This window comes from Chelmon rostratus, chromosome 7 (genome assembly GCF_017976325.1).
Source record: "Chelmon rostratus isolate fCheRos1 chromosome 7, fCheRos1.pri, whole genome shotgun sequence".
NCBI lineage: Eukaryota > Metazoa > Chordata > Actinopteri > Chaetodontiformes > Chaetodontidae > Chelmon > Chelmon rostratus.
Genome location: NC_055664.1, coordinates 4,674,764 through 4,699,815, shown reverse-complemented (window position 1 = coordinate 4,699,815; position 25,052 = coordinate 4,674,764). Strand labels below are relative to the sequence as shown.

The 25,052-nt window shown below is 43.2% G+C and overlaps 1 protein-coding gene across 2 annotated transcripts in view; it reads right to left on the bottom strand.

Moving 5' to 3' along the window:
* Window positions 1-3,286: 3,286 nt before the first annotated feature.
* LOC121608735 (unconventional myosin-Ic-like) overlaps window positions 3,287-25,052 on the bottom strand; it is a 54,877-nt gene continuing 33,111 nt past the window's right edge. For both annotated transcript variants that reach the window (XM_041940051.1, XM_041940052.1), the window contains 31 exons: window positions 24,537-24,692; window positions 24,245-24,360; window positions 22,327-22,525; window positions 21,045-21,125; window positions 20,550-20,729; window positions 19,338-19,436; window positions 18,362-18,472; window positions 16,778-16,849; window positions 16,425-16,544; window positions 15,911-15,984; window positions 15,255-15,360; window positions 14,073-14,153; window positions 13,015-13,106; window positions 12,740-12,834; window positions 12,270-12,316; window positions 12,059-12,139; window positions 11,412-11,517; window positions 10,501-10,618; window positions 9,744-9,857; window positions 9,491-9,567; window positions 9,320-9,388; window positions 9,124-9,208; window positions 8,786-8,945; window positions 8,003-8,086; window positions 7,798-7,891; window positions 7,661-7,716; window positions 7,444-7,579; window positions 7,284-7,354; window positions 7,076-7,173; window positions 6,822-6,921; window positions 3,287-5,994 (listed from right to left, as the gene is read on the bottom strand). In XM_041940051.1, coding sequence (XP_041795985.1) covers window positions 5,968-5,994; window positions 6,822-6,921; window positions 7,076-7,173; window positions 7,284-7,354; window positions 7,444-7,579; window positions 7,661-7,716; window positions 7,798-7,891; window positions 8,003-8,086; window positions 8,786-8,945; window positions 9,124-9,208; window positions 9,320-9,388; window positions 9,491-9,567; window positions 9,744-9,857; window positions 10,501-10,618; window positions 11,412-11,517; window positions 12,059-12,139; window positions 12,270-12,316; window positions 12,740-12,834; window positions 13,015-13,106; window positions 14,073-14,153; window positions 15,255-15,360; window positions 15,911-15,984; window positions 16,425-16,544; window positions 16,778-16,849; window positions 18,362-18,472; window positions 19,338-19,436; window positions 20,550-20,729; window positions 21,045-21,125; window positions 22,327-22,525; window positions 24,245-24,360; window positions 24,537-24,692 — 3,105 coding nt within the window. In that variant the 3' untranslated portion in view covers window positions 3,287-5,967. The remainder of the gene's footprint in view (window positions 5,995-6,821; window positions 6,922-7,075; window positions 7,174-7,283; window positions 7,355-7,443; window positions 7,580-7,660; window positions 7,717-7,797; window positions 7,892-8,002; window positions 8,087-8,785; window positions 8,946-9,123; window positions 9,209-9,319; window positions 9,389-9,490; window positions 9,568-9,743; window positions 9,858-10,500; window positions 10,619-11,411; window positions 11,518-12,058; window positions 12,140-12,269; window positions 12,317-12,739; window positions 12,835-13,014; window positions 13,107-14,072; window positions 14,154-15,254; window positions 15,361-15,910; window positions 15,985-16,424; window positions 16,545-16,777; window positions 16,850-18,361; window positions 18,473-19,337; window positions 19,437-20,549; window positions 20,730-21,044; window positions 21,126-22,326; window positions 22,526-24,244; window positions 24,361-24,536; window positions 24,693-25,052) is intronic.

The window sequence follows — 25,052 nt, the reverse complement described above, 5'->3', positions numbered from 1 at the left end:
AAAAGGAGGATGTTAACCTAGGTAGTTTTGATGTTTACATTTCTATTCGATGTAATTAACAATACATACACTCCGAAAGTAAAGAAAGAACATGAATATTATTTAGACTTATAAATAATAGAAGTGTTTTTGGTGCAACGAAGCCAGTTTGAGATGCTTTCTGTGATTAAATCGTCCACTTCTGCTTTGAAGCACTTCCAAACAAAAGAAAGCCTCTGAGTCTGCATTAAAAGTGTCGAAACCTCAGTGGGATCTTTGTTCTGATTTGATCATTTAACACACGAACCGCTCCCCAGTTCAGCCCTGATCCTGGTTTTCTGTGTGTAACAGATGTCTGTAGGGTTTATATAAACACTGCTGCCGCACCTACAGTCTATGTAGGCTAAATCCTGCCTTCAGCATGTGAGGTGACTCACTGTTTGCTTCCAACCAGAAATACAGGAGAGAAGGGTTCACTTTGTCCAGCGGAGGACAGCTGAAAACAAAAACCTCTGGCTGGGATAGTCGCACCGAGGGCGACACCTAGTGGCTGCTCCTGAGTACTGGTGGACAGAGGTGGAAGAGGGACTGAGTTTTTAATGCTTTCCTTCTGAAAACTGGAGAAAATGAGTTTAAACTCACCACGCAGCTCAGAAAAGCTGATTCAGATGCAGACTCGGGTGATAGTTCTCTCTTGGTTTAACACCTCTTTCACATTCTCACGTTGTTTTAATAAAAAATATTCACTGTAGTCGCTTTAAGTAAAGTCAAGTCGGCGTTATTTATACAGCGCATTTAATACGCAGGTCAGCTCAATGTGCTTTACAGTAAGACAAGGAGAGCATTACAGAAATGAGAGAGAAACACACATAAATAGTCCCCATATATAAAATAACCTTCAACTGATTTAAGTTAATTCTAGGTAAATTCAATGATCTGAGGGATCTGATTGGCCGTAGCCAGTGAGCAGGTCAGAAGTATATTCAGGAGCCATACCATTTAGGGCTTGTAAACCGGCACTAATACTTTGAAATCACGTCTATCCTGTAAAGGCAGCCAGTGAAGTGTTTCCAGTACAGATGTAATGAGCTGAATGGCTGCAGCAGTCTGGATGAGCTGGAGCCTCTTTTTGGCAAGTCCTGCAAAACAGGCATTACACTAATCTAATCTGCTGCAGATGAACGCATGGATCCATTTTCCCAAGTCAGCCAATCAATAACAACACCCAGGTCTCTGACATGCTCACTGTGCTTCAGAGAAAAGGATGAACACAATCTCCTGCCTTCGTATTTTTGGACATGCTCTAAGAATCTCAGTTTTTTCTTTGTTAAGCTGTAGGACGTTTTGAGACATCCAGTGGCTGATGTCATCAATGCATCAACTCATTTATGGGACTGAGGCGTACAGCTGTGCATCATCAACATTGGAACTGTGGGACGGCACCAAGTAGGAGCATGTGAAGGTCGAACCCCACAGAAAATGTCAACTTCTTCAGAGCTGCCAAGAGATGCAGAGAAAGGCTCTCGAGAGCCACTGAAGAACAGGTCCAGATAAGTCAGAAAGGACATCTTTTTAGCATCCTCACCTTCTCCCCAGTCTTCCAAGGAGCTTCGGTTTCTCCCGTGGTCACTGGTTACTTCTGCTGGGAGCAATGAGCTGAAGTTGTCCATCATCTCATCCCATGATGACATGGTGGCCAGTGTATGTTTGGTGTGTTCATGAACAAACATGTTATGAATAAAACTTACTTCTGAATCTGATTACATCATCATGTCTGGGTGCACAGGTCTTATTAAAAGATGCAAAAATGGTTTGAAATTGCAGCTACTGTTATATGGAGGCCTCCAGAGAGAAGCAGGTCGAGGCTAGGTCCTTGAAGAAGAGAGTTTGTGGGATCATCAATACAAAAGTCATCAAAGATGTAGACATTTTTGACAGCAGCTCAGCAAATTAATCTAGAAGCCCTTTTCGAGGGGGGTGATACACTTAAAGTAGCAAGGTGGGAAACTCAATATAACAACCAGAGCTGGGAATTCAGTGAGAGAAACAGTTTCACAGGTGACGCAGTCAGCAGAGAGGGCAGCCTCTTCATGGTGCAAAGTGAAAATGAGCAGGTGCTGTTCCAATCACTTGTTACCCGCCTTATTAAGCCAGGCCTCACTGAGCAGAAAACACTCACATCTGGTTTGATTAACAGGGAACTAAAGGTAACTAAAGCTCTCACATTGAGCAGTGCCGTTTTAAGACACCTGTAAGGGCGTAAGGCATCAGCTAAATGTACTTAAAGTACCAACAGTAGACGTACAGAGAAAGCTCTTTTAGTGTTATATATCTGTGGATTATCATTTCTCATATAGAGCATTGAATGTTTTAGCTGTTTGGGCTAAATTTAACCACTCTAGATACTGTTAGTTTCACCATATTATAGAACCTGTCACATAAATGTAGTGGATTAAAAGTACAGTTGAATCAAATACTCAAGTAAAGAACAAATACCTCAAATTTGTACTGAGTGGGCACTGACGCAGGGGCCCAAGGGGTCAGAGGGCCCCCAAGCCAGTGCCTCTTTATGGAGGGACTGTTATTAAAGCTACTCTTAGAATAGTCAGTGATGGGATGATGACATCTAGCACTAATTTTACAGATTACTGATGAGCAGTCAGTAACTTTCTAGAGGGAAATGGATAAACGTTTGACTTGATCTAGACTGCTTTTTAATTTTCTTTACAACAGTCATCTCAAGGAATAAGGACTGACTTCATTTGTGTGTTGCTAATGTCTGTCTATCTATCTGTCTATCTATCTATCTATCTATCTGTCTGTCTGTCTGTCTGTCTATCTATCTGTCTATCTATCTATCTATCTATCTATCTGTCTATCTATCTTATTTTTTGTTGTCTGTGCCTTGATAACCCTTGTTTGTGAAAATGTATATAGTGATATATTTATATAGTGTAGTGCACAGTGACTACAGGGGCTCTGGATTATGTAATAAAGGGCCAAAAGTACATCAAGGCTCAGTGGACATTGTGCTTCAGTTATGCATATTCGCAAACAAATGTAAGTTAACACACACAAAGTGCTGCATACAGTCAGTAACAGCCAACAACAGTCAAAAGGCCTTTCTGCCTCCTATTTGAATGATATCTGATGGTAACTAACTCCGTTAATCCAGATTTGTACCCAAAGGTTTTTGCAGCCAAGACTATTATTGAGTTAACAATGACATGCAGAGCAGGAAAGTTTCATCGGACACACAGACAACAAACAAGAATGTGGAAATAAAGCACAAACAGTCATTTATCAGTTTGCATTTACTTTTCAAATTTATTCCTCAAATCTTTAGTATCTTATCTTTTAGTGTGTAGGCTTAATTATACATTGGTGAGGTGCATACAGTAAGTCAGGACTGATAACAGGAGTGCATCTGTAGATCAATAGATAGACTTAGGATTTGAATAAAGTTTACACACACAGAGGGAGGAGACCTTTAGGTGCTGCTGGGAAATGTTTAGAAATGGGCTGACCACCGTCGTCAGCCAAAGACTGGACTCTGTCGAGGAGGTATTTCTCTAACTCCACACAAATCTGTTGCATTGCTATCCAACAAGGCACATGAACAAGTTCGCGTTAACAAACAATACTACAAGCTTTTTCTCCCAAACTGTTTCACATCAAACCTCACTTGGCTTGAATCTCTCATTTATAACACACAACACAAACTGTACATTTAGATCTCCATCCTGAAAAAAAACAACAAAACATTCAGAACAAAATAACATCATAGAAATCATACAACACAGAATCACGAGAAATCAAAAGGGTCTTTGGCTAGTATATTTAAGTGCAGTCGCACAGCTCTGCCTTGGCTTATTGCACCCGCCTCGCCACCCAGAGCCACGAAGAGAAGCAGCTCTGTCACCGGGCGAGGTTTGGAAAAAAGAGAAGAAATCTCAGGAAACTTTTTGGATGCTCCTCTCACAGGTTTTCCATACCACAACTTTTTCAGCATCAGTCTTTGGTCAGAGTGAGGGTTTAAACAGAGAGGTGTTTATTGTAGAACTGGTCTAATGGAGGCTCTTAACCTGAAGAGGTGTGGTATTTCTACAGGAAAGAACTATTTATCTACTGTTGTCGTGAGTTTTAATGAAGACTTTTAGTGTCACGTGACAATTTAGATGCTATTTCAGACGTTTTTCTACCCTAAAGGGGCAGAATTCTGGAAAGAACATTAGATTTCTGGCACTAAAGGAAGAGCTTGACATGTTGGGGAATTCACTCATTTGCTTTTTTTGTTGAAAATTAGATGAGAGGATCAAGACAACTTTCATTTCTGTGCATTCAGTATGAAGCTGCAGCCAGGAGACGTTATCTCAGTTTAGCATAAAGACTGGAAAACAGCTGGCCTGGTTCAAAGGTAGCAAAATCTGCCTTCCAGCACCTCTAAGACACACCAATTAACTCATTTTATTTTGGTTAATTTGGTTGAACTGAGCTAGCCGTGTCCTGGCTGTAGCTTCATATTCAGCACACAGACACGAGAGTGCCATTAATCTTCACATCTAACTACATGCATTTCCCAAAATGCCAAACTATTCCTTTACAAACGTCACTTTTAAACATATCAAACATGTAGACAACACACAGCTATGAGTAGCGTTGATCTAAAACCACTGCTTTTGGACTTCACGTGCCTTTTCGTTAAACTCAGATTTCAAGTACACCAAAACAACAACGATATGGCTTCAAACTGTGAGTTTAATCTCACATTTTAAATGCCGCTTGTAAGACGAAGAACTGTGACAGAAACTTGCTCAAACCCTGGTCAGGTGTAGCCGTCAGACCAGTTCAGTCATAGAGGGACAGGAGCCCCGGCTGGCAGGTGAGGTGGGAGGCTGGAGGACAGCACTATGGAGAGAGACGCTGGGGCCTTCAGCAGAGCCACAGCTGCTGCTGGAACGACATTCAGTCAGAGGGCGACGTCTTTCTCTTCTATCTACACGCAACTCGACTCATTCTCGCGTTGAGTGTCATGGTTTTCATACATCGACATCCAGCTCAACTCACTCGTCATGAATAAATTAGTCAAGGAGAAAGGCACGAGCACCTGGGGTCATGGCAAACGACTGCTGCCTTCTGTCATCTTTCTTTCCCCTTTCTCTTGCCTTTTCTCACCCACTTCTCACGTACTTTGTCCCTTTTCACTGCATTTACACAGTATGCTGTTAATTTAATGTACTGAATCCCTCACGACACACTTCCTGCTTATTCTAACACCACAAATAGACTTTTGAAACGTATTCAGTTTGACATTCAGCTATTTATTCTGATGTAGTGAGCCACAGACTGACACCATCATCCTTTTTGTGCCAAAGCATCTCCATTTGACTGAAAGGTCATTCTTCCATCGCCTCTCAACAGCTACCCTACATACTGTCAGCCTTGTTCTACACACCTTCACGCTTCAATAACAACTCATCCACCCCAGTTTGAAAAGTAGTGCCAGCGAGGCGCTAAAGCCAGTAAGTCGAGCAGAAAGAGTAAACAGGACAAAAAGAGGCAACAGGCAACAACTAACCCTAATTTCCATCAACAACAATCCCCCTCTTCTCATTGTTGTCTCTTATTCTGACTCTTCCCTCATTGGTTTCTTGGTCATGTTCCCAAATAAAGCACAATAAACACGCATGGTGCAAGAAAAATGCACCAAAACATTTGTTATTCCTTGGCCTCATATATAAAATCACAATATTCAAACAGCAACAGTATTAATCCCAAAAATATAATATATAAACATAAATATATCAATTAGTTTTGCTGGATTTTTATTTTTATTTTATTTTTTTAATTGGAAGCACATGCCACCCATATAGTGACAGCTGGCGTCTGATTGGCTTAGGCAGAGCGGGGTCTGCGGTCATGTGATTTAAGGATGGGAGAGGTCAGGAGAACTCAGGTCCGGGTGTATGTGTGTGGTCAGAGTGGCCATCATCTGGAGTTCAGCCTGGGGGCCGTCTGGAAGACGTGCAGGGGACAAAAACATCACATCACGTCAGAGCTCAACCGAGTGTAATCTCTTCTACTTCAGTTAAAATATGCCTGAATCCAATTTCTTCATCGAAAACTCATTTCAAACTACACAATACTCTATTGATAAGGGCCATTTATTAGAATTAACTATTGACCAGACAGCTTTAACTTGCAAGCACCACCCCAACAATGAGCCTGTGAACCGTTCTGTTTGTTATAGTCTGACTCTGTGAAGAAATATTCCCAGTGTGGTTTAGGAGGATTTAACAGCCCTTGAAAACTGTAAAAAACTTGCTAAACCTGCTAAAACACACCTAACTCGACTAAATCCTTCTTGAATTATTTTGACAACTAAACTGTCAAAATTTAAGATACTAGAGCTGCGTTAAGGGAATCTTTTTAGCCACTTGGGGGCAGTGCAGCAAGCTGTAACCACAACAGTAAAGGCCCTGAAAACCCATTTTCTCCTCCAGCTTCTTACTGCGAGGTTTCTGTTAACATAATATTTTCTGCCAAGATGAAAAGTTCAGGTTATTTCACATGAGAGATTTTCTTTTGGTCTCCACTTACTCCCGAGACAAATGATCACTAGCTAGTTGCTAACTTTGTCTGTCTGCTGTTTGGGTCGCAGCTTTTTCTGGGTGGTAACTTGATGGAAGTCAGTATGAAAAGCACAGGTCATCAGCATGAACACTCTACGAAAGTAAGTCTGAAACTGCTGTTCAGCCACTTGAAGGATTGAATAATAAAGAAAATCAAAGGTATTTACCCGGCTTTCAACTTAGACAAACTGAGGAAGACAGCAGACTCACCACAGACAAGTGCCCGTTCTTTGCCTTGGCCACCAGTAGTTCTGATCCAGGTGTGAAGTCTATGATGCCCTCTTTCCCCTGACCCACTGTAAACTTTATACTGGAGGAGAAACAGGGATATTTAGTCAGATCTTCCTGCTTTTGACCACTTCCCACCTGTAGATGCTTGAGCGTGTAGGAGAGCCGTCAGTATTATGTACGAACCAACACACACAGAAGAGCAAGTGCATGTTCAAAGCGTTTCTGCTCCTCACCTGCCCTGGTTGATGTTGATGCTGTTTATCTTGTCGGCACAGATCGCAATCTTGGTCAAGGTCTCAATCACATGGTCGCTCTGCAGAACGACATCTCCCTGGGAGGAAACCATCAAACAGACAGGGTGAAAACACACAGCAAAGCGTATTTACGCTCTGAGGTCTGGCTCGTTTCCAGTGATTCATGCATACTGGGCCTCGCTTTCACCTTCTGTTTGTTGTCGTCGCTGGGCACGTGCAGGACGAACAAGCCGTCGCTGAGAGAGCTGACTGAGATGCCTGCAGGGGAAGGACAGTTTGAATGAGACGTGAACCCAACACTGCCCACGTCCAAAAGAAAGCAAAGAAAGTGGCCGTCGACCTCTGACCTTTCAGAGCTCCGTAGTCGATGCGCTGCTTGAGTTTGGCCTCCTCTACGATAACGGCACTGTTAGCAGTGAGCAGCAGCTGGCGGGGCCGAGCCTTGTAGCCTTTCCTGTCGTACTTGGTGACTGGCACTGCATACTAGGAACAGAAATACGACGGTCAAAACACTTATGGAGAGCATTTACAATGCCCTTTGTTCTGTGACTCTGCTCAACTAACCTTCATCTTCTCACTGCCCAGGGCCTGCAGCACTTTGGGGTTAATGTCCTCCCCATCTGAACGGGAGGAGACACGCTGTCAGAATCTTTGACACAGTTTGCAAACTGCAGCCTGAACACATTGTGTCTGAGTCTTACTGAGTCTCGTGCTGACAAACAGTTTGGGCACGCTCTGTGGGTAGTTGTCCTTCTTGTCCTTGAACATCTCGCTGGCGATCATCTTCTGCTCCATCTATTCAAACAGATTTGATCACAGTGCAGCAGAGGAAGGAAGCAGCAAACAAGACAGCTGACAGTCACACAACAAAGAGAGTGTCTTGACTGGCGATGGGACAATATTCACCTGGTGCTTCCACTCAGGACTGATCTTCTTGCAGTAGCTCCACACCATGTTCTGCATGCACAGCTTACGCAAATGCTCTGAGGCCTGAAGACACAGACAGAACGTTTTCACAACAGCTCTGCTGGCAGGACAAAATCTCTGTTCAGTTGTGTCATATGTGCGCAGAGTCATAATACAGACTGGATATTTGAGTAATGGCTGTCGCAAGTGTATGCTCCTTTTGTAACAGTTGTGTTTTTCTAGACTATTTGTTGGAAAACATTCACCTTTTAAAGTTTTCCTTCAAAAGGTGAGTAAAAATATACACAAAAAAGTCACAAGTCTACATCTAAATGATGGATAATACAACGCTGTCTCATCAATTGTTTAATACTCGACTGAATCATTAACATGATTGGATACTAATGGGACATTCTGATCAGCTTTAACATTGCTCTATAATAATATGTTCAGTGTATTGATGGAATTATAATTATGATCCTGTTTACAAAACTGAATGATGGTGTCCCACTGTGGTCAACATGTCAGAGATGTTCTCCAGTTTCCAGAACGGAAGTTTTTATTTGCCATAGAAACATAAAATATGATTGTGAATATCAATGCAAAATATCAGGTTTGATCCTTAACTATCTTCAACAATAAATGGTCGAATCCTAACTTGACCTTTTTTTTTTCTGACTGTCCTTACAAAAGAACGACAAGTGAACGTCTGTGTTGACCCACTGGGTACGTGTGTGTGTGTGTGTGTGTGTGTGTGTGAATGAGTGTGTGTTCTAGCCCCACCTCAGTGAGGGCAGCTGGAGGTGTCGGCCAGCTCTTGTCCAGGACGTTCTTGGGCAGATTCCTGCACAGCGTCATGAGGAAGGAGTAGCGCACGTAATCCAGGAAATACTCGTTCTCTGGACAGCGCTCCTTGTGGCGGTAGATGAAGCCTTTGATGAACCTGAGGATGAGACCAGCAAGGGAATAAAAACGATTAAAAAACAGGGTCTGCATAATCTATATGTATTTTCCTCATTTTAGAACCACAGATTAGCTCCCATTTGCATTCTGAGTGGGGTGGATTTCTCACAGTGAGTGTATTGTGCCATCTGCTGGTCTGATTGTGCATTGCTCTGTACCTGCGGATAGTATTAGCAGCCTGTCGTCTCCGCTGGGCCCTCCTTCTGGCCAGGATCCCTCTCCACCACGCCTGGATGGCAATAGCTGCACAATGCATACATAATCACGAACAGATACATTTCAACTTAGAAAGAAATTGTAGCTGTTGAACAAACTAAACGACATTAACAGAAGAACATGCACATGCTTCTTCACCTGAGGTTCTGAGTTTCTGGTATTTGGACCTCTGGCTGTAGCCTTTCCATCCAGCCTGCAGCTTGGTGGCTGTGGGGTGACAGCAAGGGAAATGAGCCAAATGGCTTAAATGTGTGATGATGATGATAAAAATGTTTGGCACAAATCTTCAGTTTTGTCAGAGGCTCTCACCAAGACTGTGTTTCCTGGTCTCTAGAGCATCCTCTGTGGCAAACAAGGTCTTTGGGAAACGGATGAAGATTTTGGATCTAGACGGTTTACAGTAAAACATGTATTAAATTGAATACATTTAACACAGCATCACAACTCAGAGGGCTTTACCGACATGGCTAATCGCAGCTCAGGCTCAAGGAGGAGGAGAGGGAAGATGACAAACATCATAAAAACACATTTTGGCATCTGTATGCGTTTGTGTGTTGCTGACCTGCCCAGTTTGTACTCCTCAGGCTTGTATCCCAGGTGTTTGACCAGTGTGGCCACTCCATCGGGCAGTTTCCCCTGCCAGTTAGGCCATGTGTCTGGACACAGGGACTTATACCTGCACAGACACAAACACCAATAAATACTAGAAGGCTGGTTCAGGAACAAAGCCCAAAGGCTAGAAAGCACACCACCTGTCTTTAAACATGCACCACTCCTACAGCTCAGCCTGTGAGAGGTTCTGTGCAGCCAACACCGCACAATAAGGAGCGTCAGGATGAGCTAGTGCATAGTCCTGGAAACAGGAGGTCTCAGGTTTAGAGCTGAAACTACCAAAGCATTTATATTATATTTATATACGTGTACGTTTTTCACTGTGTCCTGACATTAAACAGACCACTGAGAAAACGTCGTCAGATGAATTGATATTGAAATAATTGTCTTTTGCAGTCCTAATTAGGTTCAGCTCTTAGGCCACGTTGCTTATGAAGCTTGGGTTTTCTAGATAAACATGAGATGGAAAATCTGGATTTAAATGAATTCCTCTTAATCAAAGTGATGAATGTGCGAGCAGGGGTCCAGTGTCTTGCTCAGAACATTTTGGGACACATCCTGAGACTGAACCTGAAACCTTCCTGTTGTAAGAGAGGAAACCAAAACCTGCTGCACCTCGAGGAACAATACAACTAGTGCTACAGCAGAAAGCTGCCTTTAGATTGTAAGAGTTCATTAATATTGTGGCCAAAGGAATAGCTGATCACCTCTGCAGGAAGACCTCGTAGCGCCGTCTGTAAGCAAAGCCAGCTCTCCTCACCCTCAGATTCTCCATCAGTCCCAGATACTTGACCTGGTGACGGATCAGCACCTCGTCAAATCGAACTGGGACAGGAGGAGAGGGGGAAACAGTGGGAGAGGGGGAGGGAGAGCAGAGTCATGTCAGTCTGAGAAAAATGTAATGTCTGTTGGACAAAATGAACCAGAGAAAACCAGTAAATGCTAAACAACAGAAGTAGGAGTGACAGAGGACAGAGAAACAGTGTGAACTAACAAAAGGCCAACTGTGGAGAGAAACAAAGGCCGGCCCGATATACTGACGACCACACGGAGAGCTGCACTGCCGCCACTCATGCAGCTGAAAACAAACTGTTTTTGGTTGGAATTAGCAAAAGTACAGAGCTTCTGGGAAAATATTAGCTTGTTGAAGCAGCTTAGCAGCCTCAACAAACAGTGTTTACAGGAACTGTTACGGGAAGCTGGGATCAAAACCACCGAACATCATGTGAATACATCATGTTGTGTAATTTCAAAAACTTGATTCAAGAGTTTTTTGAAGCTTTGCAAATTCAGATAGAGAACAGCCAATAATAATAATAAAAAAAATCAGCTGATCGTGCTGCTTGGATTGATGACATTCAGACAGCAAAATACAAGATGAAAAAGTCTAAGTTGAACATCTGAGCATCATCGATCAAGCCTGAATGGAATCAATCAGATCTCAGTACTACCAAGTTATTTTTTAACATCTGTTTACTGTGTGTAAAGTACAAGAGGTAGACGTATCTTTGGTAGCCTAATGCCACAGTTTCTATACTGTCACTCACCTCCTTTGATTGGACTTCACAATAGAAAGCCTGCTTCAGCCTGATAACTGAAAACAGATTTGATTTCGTACCTGCTTGCTTGGAGTCATTGGGCTTGATGCAGCGGACGTACGACGGCTCCTTCGACATCAGGATCTCCATGAGTTTCGCCAGACTGGCTTTGAACTGGGTGGCCGCCTGGAGGGGCAGACACAAAGAGACAGAAAACGGCGGGAGGCTGGTTAGGAAGGTGCGGAGAGACGAAGGTCAGAGGATGGGAGAGGAAGCCGGCCGTGATCGAAGGTAGAAACCGAAAAGGAGAGGAGTGATGTGTGCGAATCACAGCCTGTAGCGGAGATGATGACCTAAGCGGAGCTATGAGAGCAGATGTGACTGGCAGTCCACTGGAGACTAACACTGGGCCCAGTGTGAAGGACTGGGACTCTAACTCGCCAGCTTGTGACAGTTCCCTGTTCAAGTGTGTGTGTTTTGTGTGTTTGTGTGAAGGGCATACAAGTGTCGGGGCATTCCTCAGTGAGTGGGAGGCTGCAGAGAATCCCCAACTGACCACCCACTCAACACTGCAGAGGGGAAACACACCACTGTTTGTTGTGCTGTGGGAAAGTATGCTGGGATGCATGAGAGTATGACATATAAGACTGTGGAAGGCAGGCAGAGAAAAGCTCAGGACACAAACAGGGAACACACACACACAAACACAAACAACAAGGTATCTCACGGTGTCAGGGCGTTTCTTGTCACTCAGCTCCTCCCTGTCAAAACACTGCGTCAGGATCTTGTTCTCTGACATACACATGACCTGCAAGCATACACGAAACATGTCTTTAACCTCTGAGGCAGGCAAACACTGCACAACCTTTCACAGATGTATCACACTATCCAAGATAGTCAAATCACTATCTTCCTGTTCGTTTTAAACTCAGTCTCACCTCTTTTAAGTTCCTGAAGAGCAGGTCGTTGTTCTTGTCCAAAAATCCTGTGAGAGAAGGTGGAATTTGATTTTTGATGCATGAGTCATTTGTCCCTGAATTTATCTATTAAAGTCTGACCTCATAGCGATTTTACACATACATACTACTACAAATACTACTACGTCTTTATCAGTGAGCAGCCTGGATGCTCACGCTGGCCATTGTTTGAATGTTGGTATTTACAGAGAACTTACTGTAACTCTTGTCACACACAATGAAACAAAGGTATAAAACCAGCTTGTTTATGTTTAAACATGCGCTCTGTTTAATGAACGACGCTGCTATTTAGCATTGGACGTTGGTGTTGCGTACCTGACCTTCATGCCAAAGTCACCACAACACCAAACATCGGAAGACGTGAGGTCACACTGGCCTTGTTTACAGCAGCAAAAACACACACACACACACAAACACACACACACACATACCGTTGACATTGTAGTTGACCTCTCCAGCGTAGTGCAGCAGTCTGAATTCATCGCGGCCCATTACTTTCCGGGTCTTTGCATCAGCCAGCTTGTGACTGCAGGGAAACACACACAGTATGCGTATATCAGTAAATGCACTGGCACACGTTCAGTAGTCTGGTAGCATAAGGTAGTCAGCAGCCAGACGTTTAAGCACCGTAACACAAAAAATGCTTTGGCTACATTAGTGGCATTGCAGGAGTGTAGTTACACAAAACATTAGGAATCAAACTAACGTGACAAAGTGTGGGTGTCCTCCAACAGTGTCCTCCAGCTTCTCTAGGAAGGTTAAATCACTGGCGTCTCCAGGTCTCAAACACTCCTCATCCTGTGATTGGAGGAGAAAAAGAGCAGCAGTCAGTCATGTCCCGAGATTATTTATATGAATTTGACACTAAGTTACAATATGTACTCAGAGTTGGCGTGTGCATCTGTGGCAGGATCAAATCACCGGGTTCATCATTTTTACATTTATTACTCAATCACTGAGCATTAAAAGGAACGGATCAACAACTGCAAATGGGCTCATGCACTTTCTTGCTAAGCGTTAGATGAGAAGATGGATACCTCTCAGGTCCGTGAGGTAAACATGGAGCTAGTGCCAGGAGACGGTTAGCTCAGCTTATAGACCTACCAGCACCTCTAAAGCACACCAATGAATACAGTGCTAGACCTCTTGTGTTTGGATAAGAACACTGATTTCCTGGAGTCACATTGACAAAAAGATACCAGGATTTCCAGCATCACTTAACATAAGACTGTGTTGTCTCCCATAAAACATCACAAATCTACTGTTTTGCACTAATGTTACGTTTTCTTCTACTGTGCAATAGTATTAACACTGTTTTTATCATCCGATTATCTGAAGGTAACAAATATTTTTATATTTTTATACTCTTGTGACAGCAGTATTCTCATACTCTTGTGTGTAATATATATAGAAAATCAGCTATATATATATATATATAGCTGATTTTCTGTTTTTATTCTCTATTCCTTTGTTTTTGACTCTTTCGATCTTCCTATGTCTCTCTTTTATTGTTTGCTGCATGCAACAATTCAATTTTCCTGATGTGGGATTAAAAAGTTTTATCTTATCTTATCTTGAATGTTGAACTTTTCCTTTTATATGCCACCTTAACTTATCACAATTTCTCTGAGTGGCTTATATTTTGGCATAAATCCAGACTAAATTTAACAAGTGAGCTTCCTTTGAAAAAACAAAACAAAACAAAATAAATAAAATCATTATTTCACATCCTCTGTGGCATTCGAATGCAGTGTGTCTCCTCACCAGTATAGAGATGATGCCTTTGAACTTCTCCTCCACCAGGTCACAAATGATCTTGTTGTTGAAGTACTGCACCGGCTCCCACTACAAAGACACAACCTCTTCAGGTTAGACATCAGGGGTCTTCAGTGGCATTGCCTAGCATAATGAGCATTATGAAACTGTTTTTTGAGCCACACTGGCTGTTTTTCTCACTGTCCCAACTTAAAACAAATCTGGGACCTAAATCTTTGCCAGTACATCAGTGTAAACCCGATACAACTACAACTGTTCTAAGCCATTTAATGAGTGTACAATCATCTGCAGAATCCCAGGAATCCTAACACACAGACACGATGCTCACCCACTTGAAGTGGACACACACATGAACACAGAGCCCCACAGGCTGCAGTATTAGGTTATGTTAGCACTAACGGCCACATAATTTCCACAGAGATGACAGAGTGCGGCCCACGGCCCTGATGTCAGATGATAATGGGCTCTTTGAGAGGTGAGTCCAAGTTTCTCCCACAACCTGCTCTCTGACCAGTGCATTTATATTAGTCTGAACACAAGAGGCCCTTGTTCCAAAGAAGAAAAACAAAACAACATAAATGAGGCAAAGACAAAAGGGAGCAAATGAGGAGAGAATTCAAGAGAGAAATCTTTCAGTGCAGACCTCTTTTGACATGTTATTTCCTTAAGAGGTATCACTTAATATTTTAACTGACACTATAGCAATAACAGGGTAAAATGATTCATTTCTAAAGGGACAGCATCTTCCAAAAATATGTGCACTGGCTGTAAATCACTTTAAATGAAAGCCTCAGTGAAACAGCAGAATAATAAATCAAATTACCAGTTTCACACAAAAACAAAACTCCAACCACAATCACGTTAGGAGCTGTTTGTGAAGCCTAAACCCTGACTGAGGGAGGAGAGATGGAGTGATAATGGCAGGTGAAAACAAGACGTCAAAAACAGCATGAAAAAGGTGTACAGACAATGATAGGACTGGAGGAAGAGAGGGAAATAAAAGCAAAGAGAGCAGGTAAGGGGGATCCAAGGGAAAATAACAGAATCCATATCTAGACTCCATGTGTGAATGCAGCTACGGTGCATTAACATGCAATAAACACTGATGGCGGGTGGGGCTGAGGGGCGAGAGGGAGGAGAATGAGGGAGAGAAGAAAAGTGACGTCTGACCGTGATGCCTTCGGACTCGTACTCCTCCTGCTCTGACTTGAGGGTGAGCTCGATGAAGAGCTGCTGCAGCTTCTCGTTACAGTAGTTGATACAGAACTGCTCAAAGCTGCAACACACAACGAGAGGCACAACAGCTGGATGAGAAGAAAGAAGGAACAGGCTCACAAACATGCTACTTCTCTTACTAACTGATTATTCTGATGGTGTGTGAGGGAGTGGCTGTGAAAGATCTTTATCTAAAGGCTAACATTACCCCTACAGTGAACACGGTGGTATTACTATAAGTCATATCGTAGCATATAAACATGGGTCGCATAAACACTGTGTAGGTTAGGGTTGGAGGTTAGTGACTGATCGTAGGTCCACTCAGTGGGAATTTCTGGAGCTTTCAGCTGCATCTCAGCAACTCCTGCTGCTCTGGAACCAGCCGAGCAGCTCCAGCACTTGAAGGCCATGAGATGCAGCTGACAGCTTCAGGAAGGGGGCCTTGTTGTGTGGGCTAGAGATCATTTTTTGTTCCACGACATTAAGGCTCAGATGGATATGTAGATATGATGAAGATAGAAACAAGCTACAGTTAAGTTACAGTTAGTTGAAAGAACAATGAAAGAACAATGGGCTAAATTCAGCATGAACACATATCATTAATACTGGACCTGTTGTTCTGGAAGACCTCAAAACCATAGATGTCCAGCAGGCCAATGACAGAGTAATTCTTGTAGGAGTCATCCTGTTGAAGAAGCACAATAAAACCCATCTCTATATCTATTTGAAAGGGAAAGCTCTGGTACACATAAAGCCTTGGAATAAAGGTCCTCCCAACTTTTACACACTGACTGATTTTCAGTAGCTGTATTCAGAGGAGATTGTGTTTGTACATAGTGAGTATATGGATCTACCACTGGTGTGTGAAAACTGACACAGTAATGAAAGTTAAATAGATATCGTTTATTATTGATTCATTATGTTTTGTAGTGATGAATGGCAAATGCCCACAAGGTGGAGCTGTGCTGTAATAGATTGAAGGGGAGACGTCAATGTGCTCTGTACTGCAGTGTTGGATGATTGTGAGTGATCCGTGAAAATGTATCAAAAATAGCAGGCATGGTCACTGCACTGAGGAAGTGTGTGTGTGTGTGTGTGTGTGTGTGTGTGTGTGTGTGTGAGTACCGTATATGCCAGCGAAGCATTGATCTTGTTAACCAGCCAGGTGAAGGTGCGTCCATACACCGCCTTGGACAAAGCATCCCGAGCTGATGATGCTTGCTCTAGGTTCAGTGGACTCATCAACTGATGAAGAAAAACACATGCACGCACACACACACAAACACACACAAACACACACACACACACACAAGGAAAGACGGGCAAAGACAGACAATGACAGAGTTCAGCAGGGACTGTTAGACAAGTTAGAATATAATTACAGTGGACCAGGCCAGACATTACACAGACAGAAAAGCTTTGTATACAAATGCTTATCACACACTTGATCTACAATGAGCGTGTGTATCCAAACATACCTCCTCTCCCTTGGCAATTATCTTCTTGTGTGTGAGTGCCTCTGTCAGCACTGCCCCATTCACTCCCAACAACTGCAAAAGCAAAACATTAGCAACATTAGCACGCATCACAGCCTCACCAATGACAAATAATCTCCAAAACAGGCCGACGTCATGCCGACCCAGCAGCAGTGACATCCTCCGTGTGGTGTCTGCTGATTATGTCTGATGAAGTATAATTGGAAAATTGAGGCAGGAGGAAATTGGGTATGTGTCAAAGGAAAGTGTTGTATCCAAAGTATGATCCACATTTCTAAAGCAGTGTGTAGATTATTGAAATGAGTCTTCACCAGCATTTGTAGGATCTATAGATATGTAAATTCTGCAAGTTTGAGAAAGAGGCTTACGATGAATTTCAAACTCAAATCCTCGTCAGTATTTAAATGGAACAATTTTTGTGACTGACTTTTCCCAGAACACTGCAATTATACATCAAACTTTCCTACAGTGCCTCAGATATTGTGCACAACCTAAAGGACCTTAATGAGAGTAGAGGGTTTACAACTTCATTGTTGCATGTGCATGTGTGTCATAACAACACAGTGTGACTGGACAGGGCTGACTTAACACAGTCATAGATAAAGGGTTAAAAAAGTTAGCTAAAGTAAGGGATAAATGATTAAAACAGATAGTTTGATGTAATGGTTAATGGTTGAAATAGTGAGCTAAAAGTGGGGGATAAATCATAGAATACCTAAAAGTAATGAATAAATGATTGAAATGTCCATCTGCTGTCTTTCTAAGTGGTGGTAGTACAAATGCAAACTTCAATAAACCAGCCTAAACATTAACCCCTTGACGCCTGAATTTATTTCGAATTATATTTAAAAATTAATTCTTTGTGTTTTTGCTTTCAAATTGATCCTAAATTAAGAGGAGTTTGTTAATTTTTCTGTAGCACATATTTAGGTATGATGCAAATTAGCGACAACAGGCGTTTCACGTTAACTCACAACGGATGTAGTTTTCACTTTTCACTTTGACCGGTCCGACGAGAAACCAGTGCTTGCAAAAGGTTCCTAGGTGTGTGTTGAATATGCACAAACCAGCATTAGAGGAATGCATGCAAGATTCGGCTGCAATGTGGATTAAAGCGGTATGATGTGAATTCGCGGCAATCAGCGTTAAGGGGTTAACAGTTCAACTGTTTGAAAACATATTATAACAAAATCCACTTCTATAGGGTGATGTTGCTGAAGGGGAGGTCTTCTGACAGGGCTGTTACATCATACAAAAAAGGTTGGCGAACACGGACTTATTTGTCTACATAACAGCTATGGTGCTGTTTTGTGCATTTAATAACCCAAACAGCAGCGATCAGAAAAATATCACTTCTACTTTACAGCTGAGAGTGTCATAAAACTGTGATATTGGACTCTCTCCTAAGAGTAGTTCCTTCCCTCGTTGAATATAGGAAGCTTCATAAAAAACTGCTGTGCTGTGCTATTCAGAGGAATTCTGGGATGCTTGGTAAACAGAGGTGCAGGCCATCTCCCCCCTGGCCTGATAGCAGCCTTTATGAACCTGCTTGGTGCAGACTCTTACCCTGGCCAGGTACTTGATCTGTGTGTCAGAAGTGATGCAGGCATTGCCTTCTTCCCCACCATACTGCACATTCCCCAGGTGGAGCACGCTGGCGATTATGTTCAACAACTCCTACGCAGAGAAAACACGGGGAGAAAAGTGAAGGATAAATAGTTAGAAAGAGGCAGAGAGAGGGGACAGAGGAGGACAGTCGGGAGGAGGAAGAGAACAAAGGTGAAGAGATGAGAGGCTGCGGCACGATAAGATTACGCAGATCTGAAGTCACTGCCGAGGCTATCTTTACGAGAGCCTCGGCAGATAAGGGAGGATTGATTAAAATTAGGTTAAGAATTCAACAGGTTAGCGATGTGGCAACGCGCTCACCAAGTATGATACTAGAGCCGCTCACACTCACACCTGCACTTCACTCTGTAAGCAGTGTGAGAGCTAAAAAGCTCTGGCAGTAAGCCCAGACTCATGAACACATAGAAAGACTCCCACGCTGAGCACAAATAAGTTCTCACCATATAATAACACACACACACACACACACACACACACACACACACACACACACACACACACACACACACACACACACACACACACACACACACACAGCTCTGTCTAACAAAAATAGTGCACGCCTGAACAGACACAGTTTCGGCCTCCTCAGGCACATCATAGACTACTTCACTGTTCATACTGAAACCTGAGGTAAAACTGTTGTATAGCATTGTAATGCTATTAATATATTGTCTGAGGCAACTTTTCATGTTTCAAAAAATTACGTGGCTGTCAAAGAAGTGAAAGTGCAACATATTCCAAACATGTATAAGCTTCATACAGCCTTTAGAAATGTGGGGGAAAGGGGTCAGAACTTACACCAGCGCTTCACAGAAAGATTTCCTGGAGCCGACACCTTCCACTCCACTTTGCGTGACTTAACAAACACAACATGATGGCATAAATGACAAAGCTTGGACCTGGTCCTTACCTCCACGTCGTCCTCATTGAAGCCAATCACAGTCAAGGCTTTCCTCACCACCTTCCAATCACTGCGATCGTTGATGGAGCTCACTTTGGGGCAGTTACCCTATGGAAAACGCACCAACACACAAAAAAACTTAAATCACAGTAAACACTCAATGTATTTATCAGCTACTCCAGCTTTTTATTCCCTAGTAAACTTCTGAACATGTCCAGCAAAATCCATACAGTAGCCGATGTGCAAAAAGGAGTTTATGTGTAAAGTAAACACCTGTTTATATGTGATGTAAACACCCATTTGCACAAACACATGCATGAGGTGTTTTTGCTCAGCAGCTGTCTTCACTGAGGGGAGAGTTCAGCTAGTGCCGTAAGGCAGATTTGCCCCCTGAGGAAAGCTGCTCTCAGTGGACTGAGAGCCTATTAACCAGAACTCCCACTGGGACACACACACACACACACAGTACAGACCAATGCCTTGACAGGATAGGGAGGGAGAGCAGGAGTGAGTGAGAGGAGAAAGACTTCCCTGCAGGTTTAATGGTTTATATTCGTCTGTAGGTTTCTCTCCAGGGCCAACTTGTGGCTGGAGAATTACTTGATTGAGACTTAAATTATGAATTGGTTATTGTTGCAGGTTTGTCAACAACACAAAGATCTTGTAGATTTATGCATACATTTAAAACAAACCACACTGCAGTAGACTGCAGTAAGATGTTGCATCAAGTAAATCCAAAACTCATACCATGACCAAAACAGAAAGATAAACCCTGGCTGCCTCTGTCATACGGAACAAACAAACAAAACACTCAGTCCGAATGATCCTATGGGTTTATATGAGGGACACCAGTTTTTGTGAGAAATCACGCTGTCATTCTTGCATGACGGGCGGGTCTAAATAGAGCGATACCCATGAGCCTCGGCTGCCATTGCTGTGGACAACAGGCCAGTCAGAAGTGCGACTCAGAATGTTAGCAGATTCTACACAATGCTTGACTTTTTCACCTTCCACTTTTATCAAAGAAGCACGTATTTTCTAGCAGAGCTCAACATATTTGTACTGATGATTTAACAAGGAGAGTTTCATGTGCGTCCAAGCTGTAGGCGTGATCCAAACATGAGTCATGCAACATTGTCTATAGGACTTTTACTTCCAGAGCCAAGGGCTCCCAAAGTAGCTCCTCCATTGTGTGACTCTCTTAAAGTGCTCGACACTTACTTTGACCAGGTACTGGTACTGCTGAGGGTTCCTCTCCAGGCCCAGGCGCCTCAGCAGGTCCTCCTCCCCTCCCTCGATCAGCTGATAGAAAATGTGGAAGTTCCTCTCCCCGTGGTTCTGGTGGACCACGCGGGACTTCTCCAGCAGGTAGTTAATGATGTGACCTCCCACTGGGGCGCCCTGCCGACGGGATAAAGGCCAGGGAGGGAAGAGGGAGGAAGAGGAGGAGGAGAGGATAAGGCTGGGGTACTGAGGTGTGATGTAGGATTGATATAACATGCAGGATGTTTGTAGTACATAACATATTTTGTGTACCCAAAAAAAGGGATGCAGGAGGGAGGAGTAACGTGACATACAAAGTATATTTACACTGTTAATATAACCATGAAAGCAACAGAGCATCAATTTTCTGATTTGGTAACAATACTTCTGATTCTTGCAACGATCGGCTTCCCTCCGAGGGAACGCTTGTTGGACAGTGCTTTCTCTGCTCACCTTGAAGTCAAACTGAATGTCCATGTACTTGCCAAAGCGGCTCGAGTTGTCGTTACGCAACGTCTTGGCATTGCCGAAGGCCTGGAGAGAGGATAGAGTGGGATAAAGAAAGGAGAGGAAGGAGAGGAGTGATGATTGGTGGATGAGGCGGTAGAGAGATAACAGGGACCAGAGAGGAAAAGTGTGATAGAGACGGGATGGGAGATGAGGAGGCAGCAGCGAAACAAAGAGAGAAGCACAGGCATCAGGAGCCCTGCAGCGCTGGTCGAGGACAGTAGCACAGATTACAAGGCAGAGTCTACACTCACACACTTGTACACATCTGGAAAGCATCTGGCAGAGACATGCCAGACATCAAACAAGCACTTCTGTAAACGCTAGTGCTTCTCTATTGCCTTCATCCTCCAAAACACAAAAATAATGATCACTTCTTTATGGTTTCACACACAAAATATTAGTATATATAGTATATAAGTATATGTGTAAGAAAGGAATGTATGTGTGCATCAAAAAAATTTGTTTAACCAATGTGGGTTTTTGAAAGCACATAGTAATATGACTACAGAAAACATTTACATATAGATGATAATGTATGTCAGTTCAAGGAAAACTGACCACAATGACCACATTCACAGAATAACGTATCGTTTGAGTGTGGTTTTTGATGAGTCTTGTCAGGGCGAAGAAGACTCAGAGGAAGCATTTACACTATGAGACATTCATCCTCTCATAGTGGAGGTGAAAAACACCGACTGCAACTCCACAATTTGCTCCCGCTGAGTCAAAGATGCTACTAGACTTAATATGTGGCAGATGAATCAACAACCTTAGCTAAAAACACTGGCTATTTACTGGATTTGCATTGTCTTTGAACCTTGTGAAACAGTGAAATCAAAGCCCATAACAAAGTCTCTTTTTCAAACAGGCTATTAAGAGGCTGCTGATTATACTGGGCTCAACAAATAGTACAAAACAACATTAGGATGATGGATTTCAGCTCTAATAAAAAGATAATCAAACATTATTCATGATGGTATGTCATTTAGTACTTATTTTGGACTTAAAATATCAGACTTGGCAAATACCTTATTAGCTCTTCATTTTATACACTGCTGACAGGTTGATGCGTTTTAAAAAGCAAATAAGCCTCAGATTTATCAACAAACCAATATATCTATCTATCAAGCCACATTCATCAACACAGCACCACCTTCTTGTTGGAATGAGTACCCATTTTTGCAGCCCATCACTTCATCTGTACAAGTGCTCATGGCCCTCTCACCTCCAGCACAGGGTTGGACTGCAGCAGGCGGTCCTTGACGGTCTGCACCTGCTCGCTGGCTGGGCAGGTGACGGCGTAGTACTGCAGGATCTTCTTGGATGCCTCCGTCTTCCCAGCGCCGCTCTCCCCAGAGATGAGGATGCACTGGTCCTTCCTCTCTGTCCTCAAGGACCGGTACGAGTTGTCTGCCACTGCGTAGCTGGAGGAGTGGAGGGAGAGACGTGATCAGCCAGATGGTCAGCAGGATGTTTAGACAAGAGGTTCACATTCAAGTCACTCTCTTTTAGCTCTATTTTTGGTCTCCACCAAGTCCTAGCAAAAATACTGCTGCTAAATAAAGCTACTAACTGCTCCACTATCTTCTCCGGCTAGTCGCTTACTTAGCCTGCTAGTTTGGCTCTGAGCAGGGAGTGTACAGTTGGAGTTAAAGTTTCTTCCTGGAAACAACACTGCTGAGAGCAAGATCCAAAACAGTAACGTTGCAGGTTGCAAAACCGAAACACTGAGCCGAAAAATGCTAAAAATCTCTCTGGAACTGAGGGTCACTGCAGAGAGATAATACACTGGGTAAAAAAGAAATGTGCATTTACATAATTCAGAACAAAAGTAGAAACAACACAGACAATTATTCATCAGTTATGGCGATGATGCATCGCGTAGTGTGTGAACACGGAGAGACACTGGGCTAATGGTATGAATCACAAAGTCCAGAGTGGAACACAGCCTGTTTTGGTTACAGTATCATTTGTCAGCCCCATTGCTGCTATCAGCACTGCTTTGTTGTTTCAGCCTTTTGGACATATTTCTGACACCAGACTAATTGCGAGATAAAACCACCAGCCTGGCCTTAGCTGCATTGTACCGTGTGTGTGTGTGTGTGTGTGTACTGTATGTGTGTGATACTGGGGAAGGCTTGGGGGCTAAGGGTTCAGGTTCAGGTCAAAGGAATTCCCTCTAAAGGGAGGAAAACTCCTGCCTGGTACCATCATTTGCTTCCACCTCTCCCATCTGTTTTCCCTCTGTAACCCTCCACCTCTACTTGCCAAAGCACATCTTTCTTTCCACTCAGAGGGAGAGCAAACATCTGGCCCTCTGGCTGCTCGAGTGAAGAAGTAGAGAGAGGATAAAAAAAAACTACCAGCGGTTAGAGCGTGGAGAGAAAGAGCTAGTGAGAGATTCTGCAATGTTTCGATGACGCCACTTCAAGTCTCCACAATGCACTTGATTGTTTTTTAGCTGACTTATGGGGTCTGGGAGGATTTAACAAGGAATCCCTTGACCATTCCTGTGGCAACCTTTCAAACAAACATTCTGCCTCATGCCGTGACGTCTTGCAAACACTGAAAAGGACAGTCAGACCACAAGAGCATTACGTAGCTAGTTGACTCTGTGGCTTAACATTCCCATGCACTCTAAACATTCACACTGTGGCAACATTAAGAAGGCAGGTGCAACATTAAGTCATCCTCAGGTAAGAAGCTTCATGAAGCATCAACAGACTCCTTCTTTTCAGGTGCTGGAGCACAAACAAAAAAACAGTAACATGCTGTCCACCATGAATGATGCAGTCGCTGGTTGGGCCCAACATAAAAAAATAGGTTTCACTTGTATTAGCAAAGAAATGCAATGACTCATTCCTTCCATATTTCACTCATGTAAATACAGTAATGCTGCAAAGATGATCAGGAACAAAAATGAATAGATTCCATATGAGAGTGCCTAAAGGAGGAACATGAGCATGTTTTAACGACTGTATGTTCTGAAAGTCTATCTGCAGGAACCAGCTTCTCTCCATTTGACCGCAGTGCCTTTCATAACTTTTAAGCAGGTAACTTGACTGAGGGTTTAACTCTGACAGTGTACAGCTGATGCATGGCTGAGCTGCATAATGTGAGGTGAGCGCAGGTCGTGTACTTACATGTGTGGTGAGACCTCGTAGAAGTTGACTCCACGGTATCGCTCCATGTGGTTCTTGGTGTAGATCTCCAGGTCTTTGTATGGGTTGACTGACACCAGCACTGAACCAATGTATGTCTGGTGGAAAGGGAACATACAATTACATACCACACATGTCTGTACTGCATGTTTACTGACACTGTCTGATTGTATCTTGCTCTCAAATATCAACATTGACCTCAAAAATCCAGCACAGGTCGGACTCTTATACACATGCAGGTTAAACCCCCACCCTCTTCACTACACCCACTCACATAGATGAGGTTCTCTTTGAAGCGTTTGCGTAGGTTCTCTATGAAGGCGGCCTCGCTGGTGTAGTTCTCCAGCAGGACGAAGTCCTGCACGCCCACCCGGTCTCTGGCTGTCAGGGCCGACTCCATCATAGCCCGCACCCCGTCACTGGCCACCACCTAGAGGACAAGCAGGGAGGAAGGTGGGGTTACTGACTGAATATAACAACATAACCTATGTACTGCAACACTTCATAAATCAAACACTGCTTGTCCCACACAAGGAGAATTTGGAGAAATGAAGAAGGGAGGAACACCAAAAAGCAACACATCACGCACACACATCTATCCTTATTAGACTTCAGAGGAAAGGAAAGGATTAAAAGACACTAACAATTAAATTCATAAATCAACGCTGCACCAACTATTGCGGGTAAAAAAATGCTAGCAAAAAGCAGTAGCAAATAACTTGTTTAACACAGCAACATCAGCCACTTAAAAGCACCCCAATCGGGTGGGTGTTGGATTCAAGCTGTGATG